This window comes from Neopsephotus bourkii, unplaced genomic scaffold, assembly GCF_033783945.1.
Source record: "Neopsephotus bourkii isolate Nb327-2 ecotype Australia unplaced genomic scaffold, CSIRO-AGI_Nbou_v1 NB_1634, whole genome shotgun sequence".
Taxonomy (NCBI): Eukaryota; Metazoa; Chordata; class Aves; order Psittaciformes; family Psittacidae; genus Neopsephotus; species Neopsephotus bourkii.
Window position 1 is genome coordinate 7,351,744 of NW_026902109.1, and position 21,255 is coordinate 7,372,998.

Here is a 21,255-nt window from a genome sequence, read left to right on the forward strand (position 1 = left end):
AGGTTTATTCAGGGAGATTTATTCAGGTCTGCCTGCCTTGTTCTGGCAGGAGCCCCATACATACCAGCCTGAATGCTATAATGGTTCCTAAGAGCAATCCAACTTTTTCATTGTAATACCTAATTTTCAGATGCAGAAGGAGATAGAAAGGAGGTTGGGAGGGTGGGAAAGTGCTATAGAAAAGAATCACTTTCATACAGAACACTCATACACAGATATCTTCAGTATATCTTCATAGAATCATACAATCAACCAGTTTGGAAAAGACCTTTTAAGATCATCCAGTCCAACCCTTACCCCAGCACTGCCAAGGTCACCACTAACCCATGGCACTGAGGGCCTCATCTACACAGTGTGTGGACACTAACAGGGACAGTGACTCCAGCACTGCCCTGGGCAGCCTCTTCCAATGCCTGAACACCCTCTGGGGAAGGAATTGTTCCTCAGCTCCATCTAAACCTCCCCTGGTGCAGCTTGAGGCCATTTCCTCTAGTACCATCCCTTGTTCCTTGGGAGCAGAGACCAGCCCCCTCCTGGCTCCACCCTCGTGTCAGGCAGTTGTAGAGAGAGATAAGGTCCCCCCTGAACCTTCTCTTCTCCATACTAAACCCCCCAGGTCGCTCAGCTGTTCCCCATCACACTTGTGCTCCAGGCCCTGCAACAGCTCCATTGCCCTTCTCTGGCCCTGCTCCAGCACCTCATGGTACATTATCTCTCTCCTTGGCTCTTGGTACATGCTCGGCTGTTATCAGAACATTTGCATGGAAATTTCCAGCCTAATGTGCAATAATGAACCTTGGAAGGTACTGCAACATGTTAGGCCCGATTCAGCAAAGCAGTGGTGTGTATGTATGTACATAGGTTCTAGGCTGGATGCCTTTGTGATCTCTGGATCTAGAGTATTTTCTAGCCTTATCAACAATAATCCTGTAGCTTCATTGTCTGACATTTACAGCAGATAAGCAAAAACAGAGCAGCTTGAGAGTCAGCATGACTAGAAAGATGCAGTAATTCAAGCTGTTAAGATTTATGGTTATTGCCAGTGGAAGACGTTAAAGTAATTCACCGACATGATATACAACGCTTGTGATAATTTCCCTTGAAAAAGGGAATTTAAGGGGAAGAGAATAAGGGATGCTTTGTCTTTGTGTATTCCATTAGAACTGAAAAGCTCAGTATTTCTCTTCTTTTTTTTTTTTTTTTTGGCACTTATTCTTTTGGCTTTTGATAATCCATTCCCAGCTGCTAACTCCCATATTGCTGCTCATTCTTTAAAACAGCTATAAGCAGCATGGCAGCTGACTGCCAGAAGGTGATGCGCATTAGAGCTGTATTAAACAAAAGCCCTAATTTTCTTGGAAGTAACTTCTTTAATACTAAAATGCCTAAGTCCCTGGGCACTTTGCCAGTAAATAAAACTGAACCTAAACTGCTTTGCAGAAATGTGCATAATTGTGAGGCTGGGTGGTTTTTATTTATTTATTTTTGGTTGAGTTTTTTTGGTTGGTTGGTTTGGTTTTCTTTAAATTATTAGTGGCTTTTGAAGCAAAATATTTCTATATTTTCATTCTATAGAGAATGAAAGTAGCAAGCTCAAGTATCCATGAGAATTACTACTTTTATAGTTAATTTGGTTGTGTAATTGCAGAATCTGCCAGTTGGAGTGTTTCAGAAAAGTTAACAGAATATCTGTTTTCCATGAGGATGTTGGGATACATATATATATATATATAAACGTTATACCTTCCTGAGCTAGAAACAGCTGAATGCTGGAATCTGTAGTGTAGCTGAGAAGCAAAGGATATCCTTTCTGGGTCTTGGGCATTAAAAGTACATTTTGCCAATTAATTTTATTTTGACCAATGTCTTCACTACAGACTGTAAGCATGAAAGATGTCCTCTGGTGGCTGATGAGGTCTAACGTGCCCAGTGAGATGTGACCAGCCATGTCAGATCTCTGTCACTCTACTGCCAGTGACTGTGTGCTGCACTGGGCACTGCCTCATCAAACACAACATGATGTGACATGACCACAGGGTATGGCAAACTTAACAGAAAGCTCTCAGGCCCCTCCAGGGAACTCAGACAAGAAACTGGTATTTTGCCACCAGGCTAGCAGGTGTCCACATTGCTACTCAGGACATGTGCAATGTCTGTAGCAGAGAAGCTGACTTTCAGTGCGTGTTCCTCCATTTCCCATAACTGACCCAGCCAGGAGCACTGAAAGCTTGGGAGGGAGCCTCCTTCAGCTTCAGTTCTGGGACACAAAGAACTGTAACAGGGAGGATAGTGACCACGTCACCATAAACATTTATGATTTCAAACATACATTTGGGTGAGAAAGAGGAAAAATTTTTTGTTAGTCTCTGATTTAAACAGCAGGGTGGACAGGAGTGACGAAGAGCATCAGTAATTATTCCTCTAGCCATTTATGAAGGTCTCTGTATATACAAATTGTAGAAGGAAATTGATGTTGTACTGCAGTAAGTATCATGCTTTTGATACCTCTTTCTTCAATATTCATTGTTACAGGCTAAAGAAAGGAGCCTTTACAGATCACTTCAAAGGGAAGGTTGATGTCAGCTGTTACTGGCTCTCTGATACTCTTCAGATTTTAATGTTTTAGGGTTATTAGCAGAGGGCTCCCAGCAGGTGGCCCTTGACTTTGGATTTCTTCTCACCAGTTGGTTTTATGTTATTGGATTTTCACTGACCTTGCAGGTCATGTTAAGAGGTCTGTATTTTGAAGGGGGAGAAAGGGATTAAGTTCTTGTATGAGGAGGTTTCACAGCAGTTTGGTTTGCAGTTTTGGTTTTGTTTTTTTTTTTTTTCCACTTATTGTTTTGATAGTTTGGCCATATTTCAATCTAAATTTATCTTTGGACATGTAGGAGCAGGAGCCATAGAAGCTGTGTTTGAGGTACATGGCTGTGAGTACATTCAGCATTCTGCTGAAGACTCAAGACTCTGGCCAACTTAGGGAACTCTGTAAAATTCAGACCCTGGGCACTGCTAGGAAGCTGTTACGTCAACCCTAAACTATCAGAAGCTGTAAGATGAGGTCCCAGTGTTCAGTTCATGATGATTACAGTTTAGCTAGTGCTTAGGCTCCTATCACTATGCACAAGTATTCTGTGGGAAAAGTTTCTCGTAATCAGTTGGTATCTGATGCAATGATCACATAAGTCAATGGAAAGTTTCATTCTGCTGATGACAATGGAATTTGGATCCAGTGCTGTTTCTGGCACTGATTAACTCGTCCTGGTTGTCAAAGCCAATAGTTTCTTTAGGTGGCAAGTGGTATATAATTAACTGAAGAAAAAAATACACACCCTAATTTAAAGTCACTGGCACAGCTAACATATCCTAGCATGTATTAATACAACTGAAATTAGGTAACCTTGTGTGAAGTGGTATCAGAGGCAACATGACATGAAGAAAATTATATGTCAAACCCATGAACACTTGAAGCTGCCCACTGGTGGAAATAGTTCACATTTGAGGTTTTCTCTTTCTGCTGTTCCCCCTGTCTTTCTAGCAGCTTTGACCTCAGAGTTTAAGCATGTGTGTAGTGTTGGCTCCTGAACCCTGGGCTGACCTTGGACTAGCCTCCTCAGTCCTTTTCACAAAGTTGTCTAACCTGGCCACGCCTGATATGCATGTACAAAGGAAAGATGAAATGATACTTCTAGCTCTCTGTGGATTGTCAAGCACTGGAACAGGCTGCCCAGGAGACTGGTGGAATCACCATTCCTGAAGTATTTAAAAGACGTGTAGATGTGGCACTTAGTGACATGTTTAGTGGTGAACATGGCAGTGCCAAGTTAAGGGTTGGACTTGATGATTTTGAAGGTCTCTTCCAACCTAAGTGATTCTATGATTCTATGAAAAAAGTGGGCTCTGTCCCAGAGACCTGATAGTCTGGCTACTGGACAGGAAGGGAAAGATTACAGAAATAAAAGGCATTCAGAGAGGTTCACTAGGAATGGGACTTGAATGCACATTCATGGGAAGTGTGGGTTTTTTCCAAGGCTGGAGGGGTTTTTGCATAATTTGAAGAAATAAAATTTAACAGGATTTTTGCTGTTTCATAGATGGGGTTTTTTTGTTACAGGATGTGTGGGATAGTCACATGTACTAATTGCTTATGTTCATTCTAGATGGGATACACTCCTTTGCATGTTGGCTGCCACTACGGAAACATAAAAATTGTTAACTTCCTTCTGCAACATTCTGCAAAAGTTAATGCCAAAACAAAGGTGAGTTTTCTGCCTGTGCCTCACTCGTTCTGTGGAGGCAGCTTGTGCGCTGTGCTCACTGCAGCCTTTCCCTTTCCCTGCGTCCACAGAATGGGTACACACCACTGCACCAGGCTGCACAGCAGGGGCACACCCACATCATCAACGTCCTGCTCCAGAATGGTGCGTCCCCCAACGAGCTCACTGTGGTAAGTGCAGAGGGGCCACCGCGAGGCCACTGCTTCCCTCTCAGGCTCAGTTGTCCCACCCCTCAGAAACCATTTGGAGAGGGAAATGTGGGAAAAAAAAGAGCCTGGTGGGAGACAAAAAGAGCAGAGAAAGCCTATTCCCATCGCTCCCACGTCCTCTATGCCATCATCTCTTCCAAAACGTCTGAAAATCTTTCCATTTTCATCCCATTTCTGTAAAGAGTTAAAATCTTAGTTATATACCCTACTATCCAAAATACATTTATTTCAGTCACCAATATGCAAACATTTATTTGGCCTTTATTATGCATTCCTGTACAGTTAATTAGCAGTTTCTACACTTTGCCTTACTAATATTCAACTTTTGCCATAAACATTTCAATTTCTAGAATGGAAACACTGCCCTTGCCATCGCAAAACGACTTGGCTACATTTCAGTTGTTGACACACTGAAGGTGGTGACAGAAGAGACCATGACTACAATTGTAAGTACAGCTTTATTTCATAGTGAATGGAAGAATTTTTCCTAAGCCAGTGTATTCTCTTTGTTTAGTTACATGTCTACTGAGATTCCAGCTTCATTTCCACCTATTCCCTTTTAGCAGTATAAAGTAGATATTAAATCAAATATGCGAAATATATTTTTAAGGTAGTAGACACTATTATGATGTATGCAGGAAGAGTATCAACCAAGCAAAAAATGAACAGAGTAAATGACTGGTCATAGCTGTCATGTTTTCCCACACAGCTTGTTGTTTAAGGCACAGACCACATGAACATGAGCCAGTTTGTGGCTGAAAAGACATTCCCACACACTTGTGTAAACAGAAGTTGCTTCTGCCTTTTCAGAGTGTTTGCCAAGGGACCGTCATATAATGGTTTGTATTGGGATTGAGAGAACCTATTCCAATCTAAGAAGTGGTTGGAATTGACTTTATAGCATAGTTTATGGCATCTTCCAAAAGATGGTGAAAGGATGTCTCCTACAAGCAGCCTCAGTCAGCTCCTGCGACCCGAGATACCATTCACTGCCAGATACATGAACTCCAGGTTGTCTGCCTTGCCTCTGAGGAAGGCTTTTTGAAATGTTAGCTGGGAGAGATTAAAGAGACTAGCAGTGATCAGTTATTACCTGCTGTCAGAAAAGTGATTCACAGAATCCAAAATATTTCTCAGATCTTTTGTTCACTAACATTTTGACAAATTGCTCAATGAAGAAAACAGTTTTCTGAGGTGAAGAGCTTCCATGTACCACCATAGTAGTAAAGCCAAAATTGGGTCTTAAGAACATAAATTTAGAGCCTTGGCTCCAAATTTGCTTTTTCCTTTCTGCAACTTTTTTTTTTTGTGTTAAAAATAAGAAGATACTTATGTGCACATATGTATTTTTAGGCACATCAGAGGCAGATATATATATGTATGTATAAGGGTAGCAGAAATTTGACTGATTGTCTAGTATATAACTAGATAGCTGCAGGAAAAATAAAACCACATTTTTATCCTAAGAACTCCAAATGTCACGAGGTTATTCTTAGCTTGTAGAACCAAGAACCTGGGGAGTTTGTGCTGCATAAGGTGACTGATCATTTATGTTTTGTTGATGAAGAAGAATAGGGAGATGGTGGGTCAGGCTATGAAATATGCTATAAGAAATGTTAGATGCTGAAAGCCCTGTACAACCTAAATACTTGTTTTCAAGAGAAGCCCAGAAATAATTTCCATTAAAATCAGAATGTTCTGCTTATCAATCACAAATGTGTAATTTTCAGACTTTGGAAGCCTAGAATGAAACCTGTTTCATATATTTTATTTAAGGGTCTTAAAAATTCAGTTTGAATGCTAAGACTTACTTTTTGATGCTTGTGGCTAAACAACTCCCAAAGGTAAATTTAATGAAACCAAGGATAAATGCAACTAATTTTATTATAACTTATACTTAAACACCAATACAAAAAATCCAGTAGTGCCTAAAAGAAGAGTCCTGGGATTTTGCTAGTTTAATGGCAACGTGTTAAAAATCTTTGCAAGTAATTCCCACAAAATGAAACAAGTGTGAGGCTTTTTACAAGTTTTGTGATGTTTGAGCATGCAGGAGCTCTTCTGCATATGCCAAGTCATGGCAGTAGCCCAAGAAACATAAACTGCCAAATGAATATTCATGAGGCCAGAGAAAAACTGAAATATTATAAAATACATGAAAACGGAAGAGCTGTGCTGTCCTCCTGACTTTGTTGCTCATTTCTTATTTGTATATGAAGGATGAGAAGTAATGGTGTTTAAAAATAATATAAAATATGAATATATTTAAAAATATAATATAAAGCCCCCCATAAAGACAGGAGTGGCTTTTGGTGTGAGGTTTGTTCTTTGTTTGTTTTTTGTTTTATTCGGGGTTTTTTAGTTGCTGCACTCCTTGAATAGTAACTGAAGGGTGTGACCTAAAACTTCACCAGTGCTTGTTGTGCTGTACACCAGCTGAAGAGTAAAATGTGCACAAGTGTGTCATTCATGGGATACACAGGTACTCTAGGAACAGATTTCAGGCATTCATTTATGTTTTTTTCTGCCCTTTTTTTTTTTTAATATTGGTCTCTGAGTCTCAATCAATATAAACCTTAGGCTGAAAAACAGCCTGTCAGTTCTGAGTGTCTTTCTTGCACGCATTCCTTAAAGGGTATCATTTAGCCTGCATGTGGTTGCAATTGTTCTCATTTGTGGGAAAAACACACAATTCACGCTGAGGCACCTCTGAAAAAAAATCACATAGACTACTAAGCCTGCTCCCAAATTACAGCATTTTTCTAATGACAAAGGACTTCCATCAGAAAGTTTATTTTAAATAGGGATTACATATTCCTGCTCAAAATTCTGATGACTAAAGAGTTCTTATTAACCCCCTTAAAAAGAAACTCTTTTCGGTGTATTTATTTCTTCTGTTGATAGTCATCTTCGATGCTTTCAGCTTTGTTTTTTCTGTTATGAAAATCTGAATATAGTTTAAAACACAAATAATATTGCCTATTTCTGTAGTCTTTTTACATATATAGTTCAGTGCACCTATAAAAAGCAAAGGTAGTAAGAATCCAGAAAAAGAAATCTTGGTTTGCTAACTGCAGATAAAAATATGTTCTACCTTGCATTTACTTTTTAAAATATCTAAGTTTTAAGAAAAATTATGCCTGTACTCTGAAATGATTTTTTTGGTCTTCGACAGACTGTTACAGAAAAGCACAAAATGAACGTACCTGAAACGATGAATGAAGTTCTGGATATGTCTGATGATGAAGGTATTAAAAAATTTAAGAACCCTCTTGCTTATTTTAGTCTTTTCTTGTCATAAGAAATGTTTGTTTAAAAAAACCACCACCAAACAGTACTAATTGGATATGGTCTTTGCACATTCATTATTGCTTTACATTGATTTTTTTTTTGACACATTGATAGTCTATGCTTTCATTTAATTATTTTGTTTATTTAAATCATACAGTTCGTAAAGCCAATGCCCCTGAAATACTCAGTGATGCTGAATATTTGTCAGATGTTGAAGAAGGTATTTGTGCATTTTTGTATTGCAGTGATACTTAACCCTCTTCCTTTTACTACGTCTGTCTGAGAATTAATCCTTTCAGATCATTTTCTTATTATCTCACTAACAATAAGTTCTGCTTAACAGTTAAGAATGCTTTCAAAAATTCTTCGAGCTATTACTAATAATCCTCTCATGTTTTCTGAATTTCTTACTCCCAAATTTTTAATCAACTTACCTTCACTTCTCTGGAATAGTCCTTTTGCTGCTGCTTCCATAAAGTGGAGAATTGTTTTATTATTGTAACTGAATAAATAAATATTGGAGACAAGGGTCAGATATCAAAACACTTTGGAAGAAACAGCTGATAGTGAAAGTGAATGGCAGAAGGAATGAGGGTGTTTGTTGGTTTTTTTTTAAAATTCGGATGTGAATTAACTCTGAAATGGTTGATTTACATTGAGAGTGGTCCCTCAGCCTGGAAATAAGTATTTTCAGAGATTTTTTTGTGGTTTTGTTTTTTTATTTTAATAATATTTCAGTCATGACATTCAGTAAGAATACATCAGATTGGTTTTGTCCTGAATAAGGAGGGTGGTGCATTGGACTCAACGTGTTGGTGTTTGTGGTATTAAGGACGTATCTTGAAGCTGAGATTTTATCTGTATCATCCTGCAGAGTGACATGAAATCTGTGAGTGGCAATAAAGCCCTTTGTTTTCAGTGCCTCTAAATAAGCCTCCTGAGCTACAGGCAGCCTGCCTGACCCAGCTCACTCCTCAGTGCTGAGCAACTCTGATATGGCTTCAGTGGTCTCCAAGTATTTAAAACCCCTTTGGCAACTGCTTCCTCTACTCTACCAAGAAACCCTGCTAGGACAGACCTCCCTGGTTTGGATGTGCAGGAATCTATGAGAATTTCTCCAGGAACTGTAGGTTTCCAGAGGCCACAGAAGGATTAGGTTCCCAGGTGAACATTCAGAAACAGGAAGGTCTTGAGCTGATGGAGAGGACAGTGCCCTTAATGAGTTTTTGTGAGTCCCCATTCACTTGCATTAAAGCTGCATTTTTTTTCTTCACCAGTAGGAAAACAAGTGATGGGGTTCAATTTTCCTTTGCTTCTTTAGTTAATCTCTCTTTCTTTAGGTCTAGTGATGTATTTACTTTCAATTTTTATAGCATTGAAGCAGTAAGATGTAAAAGATATTTAGTAAGTTCATTGTGTGCAGCTCTTGTTTAATTCATGCACTGAGGCTTTTGGTTTGTTTTCAGTTTGCCATTGTGTTCCCGTTGCTGCAATTCCAAATGGATACTGTTTTTACCATACACCTGTGTCTTTCAAATAACCCTCTTAGGCTATTGTACTGCTCAAATATGTAATGTATTGTTTTAACTGACTGGAACACTGGTGCATAACTGTGTTAGTTAACAAAGCAGTAGCTCTTCCCATATCCCACTGCATAGCATGTGGTGAGGTACAGATGAGGAGCACTCCTATGTGGAATCTTGAGTATTAGAACCAATGTTACAAAATGTGCCATTTAATACACGGGATAATTTTTAAGGCTAAATCTGCGTAAGGCTTTTATAGTCACTAACTCTCAGGTCTCCAAAAAAACCAACCAAACAACAAAAACCCAACAAACCAACAGCAAAACAAACAAAAAACAAAAATTAGGAAAGCAGGTAATGCAATCGACTCCTTCCCTAGAGACTGTGTCCTGCAACCATGTTGCTGTTACTAGAGGAGCTAAGAGACTGGTTTATATGTAACAAGGTTATTTCCAAACCTAACGCTGAAAGGAAGCTCTCAAATCAAGTAACAGGTATTTTATTAATCTGTGCTGAAGTATTCCAGCGTTCAAGACATCCAATGAATTACAGGCTTTGAGGTAATAACCACTGGCCTGTCTCCCTTTCCTGACTTGCACATCTGTAAAGACAATATACCGACACCCATCCCCACAACTCCTCAATGTTGATAGGATACTTGTATACAATGCATCCACTTACATTAGTCAAAATAAATATATTCAAGATGCTAATGCAGTCTGACAACTCTCACAGCCAGGGAGCTAATTTCCAAGTGAGAGAAGGGTACAAATTTACCACTAAAATCCGAGTTCTCTCTCACTTGGCCAATGTTCATGTCATCAGCAAAACTCTTCAGTGCAAGAGATTTTTTTTTAATGATTTCTCAATATGCCACAATTCTCAAGGTTTCTCTCATAACGGAAATTTAAGGCATGGAAAGTAGAGTCTCTGAGCTCATAGACAAATGTCAGGAAACTGTTTCCTTGTGTTTATGTCTTGCAGTGCCCACTTAATAAGTATTTACATGGAAGTTGTGTAATTTCTCTTCCCTGCAAGGACAGTTTGGTTTGGAGTCAGACTGGGTGAGAGGAAAGAGATTTTCTTCCTTTTCCTAGACTACTCTGGCAAATCTGCCCAAAAGATGTTAAGTGTTGGGAAACCGCAAAAAAAAGAAATGGCATTTTTTAAAGACATGATTTTGTGGGAAAAAAATTAAGGCTCATCTTCATGTGTAGCAGAAAGTTTGTAGGAGAATATAGAGCAATTGCAATGTGCTCTGAACATGTCCTCTGCTCTTATTTTTAAAGAGATTGCAAATAATATAAATGTGAAACCTGAGACTGCAGGAACCGGGTCGTTCCTCTTACTGTCTCCAGATGTGAGCTCGCACCCCACACCCTGTGCAGCTGGGAGTCCCAGCGGTTCACCCTGTGGTCACAGGGCTGGTGGAGAGTGGGGTCTCAGCCATGCTGAAGCACAAACTGAGCAGTTTGCCAAAGGCCTGGAGTGAAACTCCTCCTCTGCTGTCACATGCTGAGCCTTGGAATATCCCTCTGAGTGGATACAAGAGCTGTAATCTGATGGAGGAAGCTGGAGTCCTGCTGCAACTGCAGCAACCCAGCAATGAGGTCTGTCACAACAGCCCTCCCCAGAACTGCTGCTGCTGCTGTCCTGGAGGCCAGGGGCCAGCAAAGAGTGGGTTCTGATAGAAAGAGGAGTGAGACTACATGAGCAGCAAAGTGGAAAAAAAATCCAAACCAAAAACAGTTTAGGTGTTGAGAATTTAGTCAAGAATTGGGGGTTGGAACTAGATGACTTTTTAAGGTTCCTTCCAACCCAAGCCATTCCATTTTAAAGGTATTTTCCAAGTTAGTTGATTCTATGATTCTATAAGAAACATTTCTTTTTGAGCTTTTAATTTTTTTTCCTTATTTGGTCTTCAGAAGATAAACCCTTGTATGTAAATAAGGACACTGATTTAAGCCCATTTAATGGAGATTCCTCTCTTAGCAAGTGTATCATGCTGATCAATCCCTGGTAGATCAGACAGATGTTGTAACAGAATATGCGTGCCGACTGCCTGATGCCTCTGTAGGTGCTGAGATGCAGCAGTTTCAGTGTCTTTAAGACAAGTCAGCGCATCCCCATGCATGAAAGTGTGTTATTGATGATTTTGGTAGGGGTTGACTTATTGCATATTTAGGCTCAATTTTCTGAGTTTCTTTGTCTCCATAAGATTTTACAGAGTGATGAAAGTTTCAGCGGTCTGGCATTGGCTTTTCTTCGTACTTGTGTGAAACCAAAACCCTGGTTACAACTGGAAGTATCTTGCTCTTCCTTGTGGCTGTATCTCTTCTGCCATCAGGCAGCTCTGGTCAGGCTATGATGAGGGGGTGGCAAAAGCTTCAGAGATATTTAGCAAAGCCAATGACAAATGCCTGTTTGTATCCTGGGCTATGATTAAATTTTGTCTGGGACTTTTCCCAAGCCACACGATGCCTTCTATCCTGCTGCCAGAGAGGCTGTATTTCTCACTTGCATCTAAAAAGAGCACCTACCCTGCACTCCTGCAATTGTCAGTGGGAGACATGCTAAGGGACCAGGAAAATGGGGAAAACATGAAGAGAGGTGACAAAGGTGATGAGAGGTATGGAAAAGCTTCTTGGAGAGAAAACAGTAAAGAGAGTAGGAGTCTCTATTCTAGAGGGGGGAATTAGCAAAAAATGAATGAGGGATAGGCTAGGATGTATGAAACAGTGGGTTGCAAGGTGAGCAGTGATGCTTACAGCCTCTCCGGAAGTCCAGGAATAAGGGTCATCAATGATACCAGCAAGAGGCAAACCAGCATTCAGCGCTGCTCCTTCTGCAACAGGTAGTTGAATTGTATGAGCCCTTGCACAAACCCTCGGTGAGGAACACAAAAAGTTTACAAGAGTTCTAACTGGAAGAATTTTAAAAGGAGAAAAAAAAACAAAAAACACCAACCCAAACCCCAAACCAAACATGTTCATGAGTATAAAAATCTCCTGCAGGTTTAGAAAATACATGCTTAAATCACTGCCAGCTAGAAAAATGTCCCAGGGGACTTCCATTGTTTCATGCACTTATATTATTCTGTGAAGTGCAGAGACAAGGTATATCAGACTGATGGGCCTTTACTTTGACCTTCTGCTGCTCTTCTTTCCTGGATTTTGAACAGTTTCTGATACTCATGATAGCTCTGTTTGTGCACTGTTAACAGGGACATTATCTTTCTTCGACAGGTAACATATTACTAAGGGAAGGATGGCAACTGCAGCAAAGCAGTTTCTTTGGTGTTTTTTTCCTCTGTGTTTCACTTTTGGGGGCATCTCTCTATCATTTGTGTTCAGTGATTAATTGTCTTCACTTTTCCATGGGACCTCTCTCTGCAGGAATCCAGTGTGCTGTGAGCAAACACTGTGCTCTTACCTGAAAGGCAGAGGATTAGGCTGTGGCACCTAATTAAACAGAGCGGGATTGCTGAAACGTGCACCACCCGTTTTGCTCCAGCCTCCCACGATCACAGAACAATGTCTGGAATTCTTTGAAATTACCACTCCTAGATGCAGCTTTTCCTTTGATGCGAGCATTTCATCAGAGTAATCCGGCTCTGGCTGGATTAGCTGCAGAGCAGGATAACATCTAATGTATTTTGCAGCTCAACTGGAGTAGCTTTTTATTACTCTTCACCTTGCCTTTGACAAACGATGCTCGTGAAGAAAATGTCTCGTCTGCTCCTTACAGCTCCTGAAGAAAATGCCTCATCTGCTCCTGCACACTGGCGCAGCGCTTGTCTTCAGGTGTCGTAAGGGCAGAAGTTTCTAAATTTGCTGGCCCAGTTAGCAGTTGCTTAAGGTTGCCCGCACCTTTCACCCTCTGGGCCATTCCCCACCTCCCAGGCTGCCGTCCATTTTTCTGCATCTCCCTAGCTTTCTCTCCGGACACGAGCATCCCACGCTGGCAAGCGGAGGGGGAGGCGGAGTAGCCCCCGGACCCGCGCCGCTGGCACCCAGGGGCAGCCGGGGCTCAAGTCGCGCCAGGGCGGCCGGTACGGCCCGGGACGGGTGCGGAGGGAGGTGGGGCGGACGGGAGCGCAGCCCAGGGCCCTTCCCTGCAGCCCCGCGCTCCCTGCTCAACCCCGGTATCAAGTTACAGAAAAACTACACCCTCGCAGCACCCTTATTTACATACAAATAACTGGAGTGCCTGCATTTATGTCACCATTCAAGAGGCTTGCCAAGGGAGGCTGTAATCCAATCAGCAGCAGCTTTAAAGGGATGTCTGCGGACTGATTAAAAGGGGATTTTTATATTTTTTTTTCTTTAACTGTAGTCATTATTTTTCATTTTGTTTTATGTTTGTAACGAACTTTGATCTGAACTGGGAGGACAGAGATGCACATGTCCTAAAATAAGTACGAAGAGATCAAGATGTTAAGAAGATCTCGGTTGTTGAGTGGAAAGCGAATATGACCCACAGGGATTAGTTTGCTTGTGCTGGTTTGGAGTTTAACTCTAAATCACTGCTTAAGGACTAATAGGACTAATAGGAATTCTTGGAAACATCAGGGAAATATTTCCTATAGACCAAGCTGGTGAAAATGGCTTTCCAAAACAGTAAGACGTTTAATTTAATGTATAATGTTTCTATTTCTGGTTTTGTTTGGGTTTTTTTTCTTTTTTTTCTTTTTTTTGTTTGTATGTTTTCTGGTATACTACGAATATTTTGGCTTTTAAACTGTACTTTAAAATACTGGTTGTTGCCGAGCTGGAGGAGAAAGTCGGTCTATGTGTTTGCCGTTTGCAGAGCAGTAGCTGAAAGGGTATTTTTAGATGTGATTGCTAGTTCAAAACCAGAGCTCGCCTGTGGTTTCCTGAGTTAAGTGAATGGAAACTGGCCTAAACTCCTTGAATGAAAGTGGGAAACGTGTAGCTGGGGTCGCGGAGCCGCTCACGTCGAGCACAGGCTGTGAAACTTCGCGGTTGTGCAACTTTTGCTCACCTCAAGCGCGGTCACGACAAAGGCGGTGGGCGCGAACGTCGGCAAGGAGCGAGCTTGAGGGGAGCGCGCTCTTCTCCCTCTTGTTGAGGGAAGGGGGTGGGGGAAAGGCACATTTTGGACTTGCTCTGTCAATGCAGGAATGTAGGTTTGCATGATGTAATGCTATGCAAATGCTCCAGCCAGAGGGAGCTGCTCCGTTAACCCTTTGCGGCTCTGCCCTCCTCTCCGAAGATTTAACTTTCCTTCCTCCTTCCTTCCATTTTTTCTGAAAACAAAACTAATCGTCTCCTCCTCCGTCCGTGTCCGCGCATCCCACCACCCTCTGGCCTTTCCCGACGGGCTGACCGTAAGGCCTGGGCGGGTTTTGGGTGCGGGGCTCCAGCTTAAGGGCTTTGTTCTGCTCCGCGGGCCGGACCCAGCCGGGCCAGCCTCGCCCAGCCGGGCCGTGGAGGGAGGGTTGTGAATGTGGGGGGTGGTGGTGTCTGTCCGAAGGGCTTCCTTGCGGACACCAGCCCGGTGGTGTGAAGCAGATCACAAAACAAACCCCTAAAAGTAATCCCTCTTACATTAAATCTTGCAAAAGTTAGTGAGAAATACCTAGAGAGAAGGGCGGCCCCTGCTCTTAACGCTGCGACCGTTCAAGCCTGCTGCACTTCTCATAACTGGTGGGCAAACAGGCTGTCACAGCCAAGTTTTTCTTGGTTTTGTTTTCTGTAGAGAATAACCTGACTTTCGTTTGTCAGCTCAGGCTTGCTAGTAAAGAAAGCAAAAGTGGTGCAAAGTACAGAAGAAGCCTTTAGCATGCTTAAATGATCGGGCAACAGTCATCCCTCATATAATTTCATTGTGTTTATGTCAAGGTGGAGTTTTGCTTCTTATGTTTACCCCAATAAAATTATTTCTCAGGCCCATTCAGAGGGTGGATAATTGACGTGCTACATGGAAAGAGCCTTAGGGAAGGTGGGGGTGACAGGATTGATTCCTTCTTGATGAACGGAGCAGGGCATTATGACTTACTAAGCACGCAAACATATACAGTAATTCTGATTTCAGCCTGTCTTTTGTACTGACAGGTGAGGATGCAATGACAGGCGATACGGACAAATACCTTGGACCCCAGGATCTGAAGGAGTTGGGAGACGATTCGTTGCCTGCTGAGGGATACATGGGCTTTAGCCTGGGAGCCCGCTCTGCGAGGTATTGTATTTGCTGTTTCTTGAGTTTGTGTGTGACCAGAGTTACAAGTTTTTTACAAACCAAATGCACTTTCTCATGCAGAAAAGTGAAGTCTATTTTGAAACAAAGTAGAGGGGGTGTGCTTCCGTGTTATGATAGTACTGTGCCTTTAAAACATATGTTCATTGCTGGTTTATTTCATATTCTTTATTCATGTTGGCTTCTTATGGCAATGACACAGAAAATGAATTATTCACTTTTTCTGGTATCTGTCGGCTCATACTCTGAACATCTCCCAGGCACCTTTTTGCTAGCAGTTTGCAGCTGGTCTAGAAACTTATCTAGAAAAGCCAGCAAAACCAGGTTTCTTTTCACTACTGTAGGTCAGATTGATACATTAGTGTTCCTTAATGGACTAATTCAGCTTAAGAATGTCAATACCAGAAAAACTGAATGACAATCATTTTGCTATTTTGGTGCTTTTATTTCTTTAAAGGTGTTAGTGAGTTATCCAACTGAGATAGCCAATATTAAAGACAAATGTTCTCAAAAATAAAAGAAGTAGGTTTACCCTAATTTGTGGCAGGGTTTCATTTGACAGGGAACATATTACGTGTTACAGAAAACAGGCCAAAGTTTCTGTGAATCTGATAAAATATTGTAAACTTAATATATCTGACTAATGTTCATTTCAGCTCACGTGTTTCTAGATCAACATTTTAGATTTCATTTTTGAATCTTTATAAAGCCTGCAGTGTGCATTGCTTAAAATAACTAAAGCTGTATGAGCAGAGATTACTTCCATAGTTGTAGATTTGCAATGTACTTACTGACAGTTGAACTGTACTGAAGCTAATAATTAAACCTCATAAGCTGGAGCCCTGAGGACTTTTTCCTATGATGTAGTTTAAAGATCTGGTTTAAAAAGTGAGTTCATTGTCTAACAGCAAATGGCAACTCCCAAAAGGTAAAGCTTAGATATCTACTCTTTAGTCTGCTTGTTATGGTCGCACTAGAAATGCAAGCATGTGTTTCAAATTTGCTCTTTAGTAGTGACCAGCCATGTTTTGCTTTACATACAATTTTTAAGTAAGCTAGTAAGTATTTATGTGATAAAATATTCACAAGGAATGCCAAAATAGCCCATTAGCTAGAAAATCAGCAAAACAGATCTGAAGGGAGAGTCTTATGTCTTTGTAAACTTAATTAACAAAGCCAATATGCTGCTTTTAAATAGAACTTTGTGTGAGTGAGGTCATGATACAGCACTATCAGATGTGGTCCGTCCTGAAGCACTTACAGATACGGTGGAGAGGGAGTGCACTTTGTGTATGGAGCTGGGCACTGATTTACAGGACACCTTTTACTCATTCCAGTACTCTTCCTACACATGTCTAACTTCTTCCTGTGCAGGTGGGAGAGCAGAATTTCACAGTCAGAATCTGTTAGATACATTTAAGGGTTCAACCACGTTATCTTTTCTTTGAGAGAAACCTAATATTCCCATGCTTCTGATTTTAGCAGTGCCATTACTATTTGTTGCTGTGTAACTCATTTTTTACATTGCACATGTTATGCTCAGAGGAGACAAATAAAATATTTCTCCTGCAAAGTACTGCATTTAGCAAAAAGTATTCTGTGGATGTATCTTACTACTGATTCTGAGTGTAACATTAAGAAATAAACACATGAAATATATAAGCCATCCAGCCATAGCATCTTGCTTTTCCTGTCTGATTCTTTGCTTTCTATTTCTCCTGTTTCTTTTCCACTGTAAATTGCTTTAGTCCAAAAGTCAGGTAAGAAGGCATGGCATCGTGTTACATTTTTCTGCTGCTGCCATTGCTCATCTTCATTTTATTCAGCCTTGGAAAGTGACATGCTTTTATTTTTTGGTAGGGGGGTGGGCTTAGTGTTAGAGAATACACTTCTGATATAACAAATATAACTTGATTTCTTTATGCCCTTTATCATATAAAAATTTGCTTAACATATGCCTACAGCGTGTAATTAAGATCTCACTTCTGCTTCTAGTCCAAGGAGGAACGTGTGCTAAGGGACTAGAAAAGTTTGATTAGCAACTCCAAAATGCATGAAAGAAGTTGTAGAGTTTTGAGTCTGAAAAGTGTTGCTAGTTCAAAAGTGTAACATGTTGTTGGATGTTGCTTTTTATTAATTCACGTTTTTTACTACTTTATTTTTTGTCACGTAGCAAGCATGTCTAGACCTGCAGCATGTTTTTAGCACATACCATAATGTATCTTCCAGGGTTAAGTGTAACACACTCCTACGTTGATTTAATTGCAACACATTCAGAGTGATCATTATTATTTCCAAGTAGTCTAACATGCACAAAATAATCCCCAAAGCACCGAAATCTGTATTTAACCATCAATAAACAAATTTCTTCTCTTTCTTCTTTCATATAAAAATTATTATTCTTTTATTTCTAACTAAATGAATAAGGGTGTTTATAACAAAGTCAAAAGTGGTTCAGCCACAAAGAGAGCACACATAAAACTTGCTCACTCTTAAAACAGATTCAGCAATCTGAGCCCAATGAGCACTTGCTGTGACCTACCCACAGCTCCCCCAGGACCTGCCCTCATGGGTCTCCTTTCAGGGTTAGGCTGTGAAGATATTTGTCAAAGTTTATTTAAATACTTGAATACACTTTTCTAGATTTATTCTAAATCCATGGCGTTACTGCCAAAGCATTAAACATCTGTTGTGATTTTGCTGATGGATATTATAAGGAAGTGGATATTTAACTATAGTCAAATACTTATTATTCCATTTTTCCCTTGTATTTACTTCATAGATTATGTATATTTTGCCATCTTATGCTATCCCTGGAAGTTGCATGTATTAATTTTTTTATTTTTATTTTTTGTTCACCTCATTGTCACCTGCACTTTCTATGATATATGGTAAATACAACAGCCTCCGCTCCTTCAGTTCGGATAGGTCCTACACGCTGAACAGAAGTTCTTATGCCCGAGATAGCATGATGATTGAAGAACTGCTGGTACCAGCAAAGGATCAGGTACGTGTTGCGTCTCTGCCACCAGGTATTCGTACTTCGTATTTATAGGGGTGACACTGAAGCCCTCAGCTGTGCTTGCAGAGACTATTGCTACTCTCTTAACAATTGAAAATGGAGAAGAGAGGAGCTGAGAAAAAGAAATCATGGGTTTACCAGATTGTGGCTTTGATATGCAAGAGTCAGGGTGATGGGGTCCCACGCCAATACACAGTCTTAAGGGACCAGTTACTTTTTTATGCCCGTTGAAGTCAATGGAGCATCTGTAAGCTTAATGCTTAGAGTGCTTTGATAAGCTGGCATCAGCATGTTTTACACGAAACAACTTTTGTCTGTATTGTATAGCCCAGAAATTACGTTTGCCTGCTCTGTTGCATGGAGGGGACTGCAACTGCTGTCCTTGTTTTGCCATCCTGGGGAAGAATTTGGCCTTGTAAAGATTAAGCTATTATGCAGTAGCCGGTTTATGTGTCTTCTAAATGTTTGTGCAATGACTAATACAAAAGCAGAATCGTTTGACCTGATTATGGCATGGGAAAGTCTTTCCAAAAGCTAATGCTGAAGATGGTGGGGCACTTTGTTTGTGTCCTCCCCAGCATTTTCCTTGGTAGACTTGCTTCAGATTTTCAAATCTAAATTAATTACTCAAGAGTTTCTTGATACACAGAAGCCAGAGATCTGCTAGGAAGTTGAATAAAAATTCATATAGAAATCTGTACTTGGGAATTAAAGGTCTATGGAGTTGAACTGTTGTTTATTCCCTGGAAAAGCATAAGGTGGATTGCAATGAAACAGAGGCTTTCTGCTGCCTTTTTCACAGATGTACCTCTCAGCAATGGCAAGTAGTCCTGCAAGGGCTACTGATCTTAGTGGATGCTTTCGTGGAGGAAGGAGTTCACAGTGCAGGACTCATGCATTTTAAACCTTGATTGTATTAGTCTGTAAATTCTAGTGTAGTGTAAATTACCCAGTCCTAATACAGCTTTTGCACACAGCTTTTGGTAGCATTACGACAATGGCAGAAATTAGATTCTGTCTTTAGCAACTGAAGGTTTATTATTAGGTTGTTACTTTATGTAGTGCTGTAACTCTCCAAATAACCTTGCAGCATCCAGCTATAGAGGGTTTCTGAATATGGCCTTGCAGTAACTTTGTTGCTTTTGTTTGTTTTGAAGTCAGAAAATAAAATTGCAACTACTGGCACTGGAAACAAGAAATGGTATTTCAGGGCTGAGAACCTGAAGTTACTCTTGACACTTCTTACTCCTAAGTCTTCATTAAGTCTTTTTGATATGGTGGAAATTTCAAAGGAGGGAAAGGCTCTTCAGTCTCAGAACATATTAAATTGTATGTGTAATTCTGGCCATTTTTGTGATTACCATCAAATAGATGACATTGATTTAGCAGCTAGGGTACATTTGACTAAAAAAGACTTAAAACCAGCACTGTGCTAAACAACTCCTAAAGCGCATTGCTCAAAGTGTGCATCATTAACCTGTTCTGCATTACAAAATTGCACTAGAAAAATAAGAATTACCTATAAGTACGCAAAGGTGTTGCAATGACACCACATGTACAGGAACTCTGCTTTAGGGCAAACTTCGTATTCTCTACAAGTGATCATGGGCTTCTCTGCTTTCTGGCGGTTCTCTTGCAGTGCTGGCTCTTGAGCTGAAAAAGCAATAAATACGAAAACCTTCCAGTGCTGGTGCTGAGCAGTAGTGTACACTTTTCATTGTGTGTAAAGTCTTCGTGTTTTTGTGATTCCAGTTTTTGTCCAGCAATGATTGTGCAGGTGTTGTACTTCAGTGCTGGTTCAAGTTTGTCACGTAAAATGAAGCGAGGCTGAAGGCCTTGCTGACAGCCTAGTTCTAAATGTTATTCTGTCAGTACTGTCTTGAGAGGTTAGCAAACCCATGATCCCCTGAAAAACAAATGACAGTAAAGCAAGAAACTGTCTTCATGGAAAAGGGAGCCCAGCTGAAATTTCCTGCTACGGGTTCTGCAACCCTCAAAGTCCTAAGAAAAAGTACATCCATCCTCTGGAATTCTTGTATTCTTCAGCCCAATCCTATGGTGGTAAGATTTACAGCCTTTTGGCTGAAGCAGAAGAAGTGCATTTAGTAAATGGGGAATACCTCTGCATCTCTTCTTCCCATCCCTCCGTCTGCATGTTACTGGGCTTCTAGGTAATCTCTGCTGTGGCAGTTGAAAGCAGGGTAAAAAACCACCTTGTGTTCCAACAGTGGGATTCAAAGAAACAAAGATCATTGTGGGTCAAACCCAATATCCTTAAAGTCTGTTTGGAAACTGATGTGAGTTAAGGCTGGTTTGGGGTATCACACTACTTTGAAGGAGTGAGCCATTGCCTATCTATATTTGATTCCTCTTCTTTTATAAAAGCTCAAACCTGTCAACAGCAAAGTCTAAGAGTAAAGGGAATTAATTTTATCACAAATGTAAGTATATAAAAGAGTAAAGAACATTTGTCAATCTCTTCATCATGTGAAATAGAAGATCCCATGGCCACCTCTCCCCAAGATCACTGGGAGATTTGGGAGTCTAAAAAGAGTCAGCCGAGGAAGATTTGAAACCAGTCTTTACTGAACCTGACTGCCAGCATGACACTTTTGGTATTAGAGAAGAGTTTCTAATAATTCCTTAAGAAATCTCAGTATTCTCCCTTGATTCATTTGATGGTTTATTGCTGATCCTGTTCAACAGGGAAG

At 40.6% G+C, this 21,255-nt stretch overlaps 1 protein-coding gene across 11 annotated transcripts in view; it reads left to right on the forward strand.

Moving 5' to 3' along the window:
• Positions 1–21,255, forward strand: part of ANK3 (ankyrin 3) — a 382,424-nt gene that overhangs the window by 293,591 nt on the left and 67,578 nt on the right. For 8 of the 11 annotated variants that reach the window (XM_061374052.1, XM_061374053.1, XM_061374054.1 and 5 more), the window contains 7 exons: positions 4,161–4,259; positions 4,349–4,447; positions 4,837–4,932; positions 7,662–7,734; positions 7,935–7,997; positions 15,381–15,504; positions 18,427–18,529. In XM_061374052.1, coding sequence (XP_061230036.1) covers positions 4,161–4,259; positions 4,349–4,447; positions 4,837–4,932; positions 7,662–7,734; positions 7,935–7,997; positions 15,381–15,504; positions 18,427–18,529 — 657 coding nt within the window. The remainder of the gene's footprint in view (positions 1–4,160; positions 4,260–4,348; positions 4,448–4,836; positions 4,933–7,661; positions 7,735–7,934; positions 7,998–15,380; positions 15,505–18,426; positions 18,530–21,255) is intronic. The other 3 variants (XM_061374055.1, XM_061374063.1, XM_061374057.1) reach the window with 3 other exon arrangements.